General features: G+C 30.1%; 1 protein-coding gene across 1 annotated transcript in view; it reads left to right on the top strand.

The window, feature by feature from the left end:
• The first annotated feature begins 12 nt into the window (after positions 1-12).
• Positions 13-1,632, top strand: part of LOC106474758 (protein wntless-like) — a 5,297-nt gene continuing 3,677 nt past the window's right edge. Inside the window, exon 1 of the mRNA XM_013935451.2 lies at positions 13-1,045. Within this exon, the coding sequence (XP_013790905.1) occupies positions 962-1,045 (84 nt within the window). The 5' untranslated portion in view covers positions 13-961. The remainder of the gene's footprint in view (positions 1,046-1,632) is intronic.

The following is a 1,632-nucleotide window of genomic DNA, read 5'->3' as shown; positions in this document are numbered from 1 at the left end:
GCATATTACTGAAATTGAAAGTTTTTTTGTATCTACCAAGAACCTTACATGTAAAACCTGTAGGACATGTTTTCTAAGTGAGTTTTGTTGACACTTTTTTCTATGGGCAATCTCTTTTTTTGTAGTTCTTTGTAAGACTATTCAAAAGTGGATCAAAGTTTGGTTATAAACTATAACTTTTGAAAACTATGAACAATTTTATCTTTTGTAGACTTTTTTTTAAAATTAATTTCTGTGTCTAAATGTTATTTTGAGTGCTCTTTTCAAAAATAGGTATAGAAAGAATTTAGAATTGTATGAGGATTTATGTCAAACTTGGAAAAGTAAGTGAAAAATACTGTTTATGAAAACATTTGGTATTGAAAAAAGCACATCTCCTATTTCAGTATGGTAGTTTGAGTTTTGAAAAGGTACTTGACTAGAAATAACATGCAGACTAAAACTAAAACCTTTTTCTGATACGTCACAAGGCCTAGAGTTTTAACATCAGTGGCACCAAATTTTTCTGTTTGTTTATTGTAGGTTCCCTTTTATTGAAAGTTTCTAAATATCTTTCTACCTCTATATCTCTGTACACATATTTTTTTGTATTATCACAGTGGTAATAGTAATTATAACTAAGTTAAAATTGCACGATTATAGCAAGTCAAAGTCCCCTGGTTGTATGTTACTTTAGTTGAAACCTTGGCTTGTATAAAGTTGAGATGACATATTTGGTCCTAGTAAAGGGCATATTACAAATTACTGTAAATGATTATTAGAACTGAAAAGAAGGGGAAGTAACTGATGTAAAAACAACAACATGAATTATTATATGATGGAAGCAAGATTATCAATTATTACTATTAATCGTGTGTAAACGAATCCTTTAGAAGATCTTTTCCTTAGTGATTCACTGCAGCTGGTTTTTATCATACTTGCAGCCTTGTCTGCATCATTGTACTTTGTTTTTTTGTGCTACATGGTTTTCCAGGTAGTGAGAAACATCAGTTTTAAACGTGCCACTCTACCCAGCATGAGCAGCACTCGGAGATTATTTTATGAGGTAATATTTTTCGAGCATAATTTACTGTTTGGAAATTTGTCCTAGATAAAAATGAATGATAAGAAACATTTAATGAACTTGTACTCATCATTACACAAAACTTCAAAAACAAATTTTTTGTGTATAAATATTCCAAATAACTGCAGTTTTTAGAGGTTACTATTTACTATTAAAATGTGTCAATATCTACATCACTAGTATTTGGATGATATATAGACAACAGTTCATTATATCCTTCAGTTGTCCCTTGTGTAAGTTAAAGTTTAAATTCCTGATGAAAGCACATTTTTTTTAATCTTAATGTAGGAATATTTTGTGTCTAAAAGTATTGTTACATACCCTTTCCAAAAGGATCAGTTTTTGGTGGCTTTGTACTATCTACGAAATGTGAAGAGTGTCAGAATGTGGTTTTGATATATGTTAGTCATGGTTGTCACGCGACTTGCTAACTTGCACATTCAAAATTGTTTTACAATAACACGCTCAACCCTCCGTGCACTACATGACATTAAAAAGTAATATCGCTTTGGATTTAAGAGGCCAAATAAAATTAGAAATAATATGACAGAATTTTAAACAAAAAGAAT

This window comes from Limulus polyphemus, unplaced genomic scaffold, assembly GCF_000517525.1.
Source record: "Limulus polyphemus unplaced genomic scaffold, Limulus_polyphemus-2.1.2 Scaffold7650, whole genome shotgun sequence".
Taxonomy (NCBI): domain Eukaryota; kingdom Metazoa; phylum Arthropoda; class Merostomata; order Xiphosura; family Limulidae; genus Limulus; species Limulus polyphemus.
This window is presented reverse-complemented; position numbering and strand designations above follow the sequence as displayed.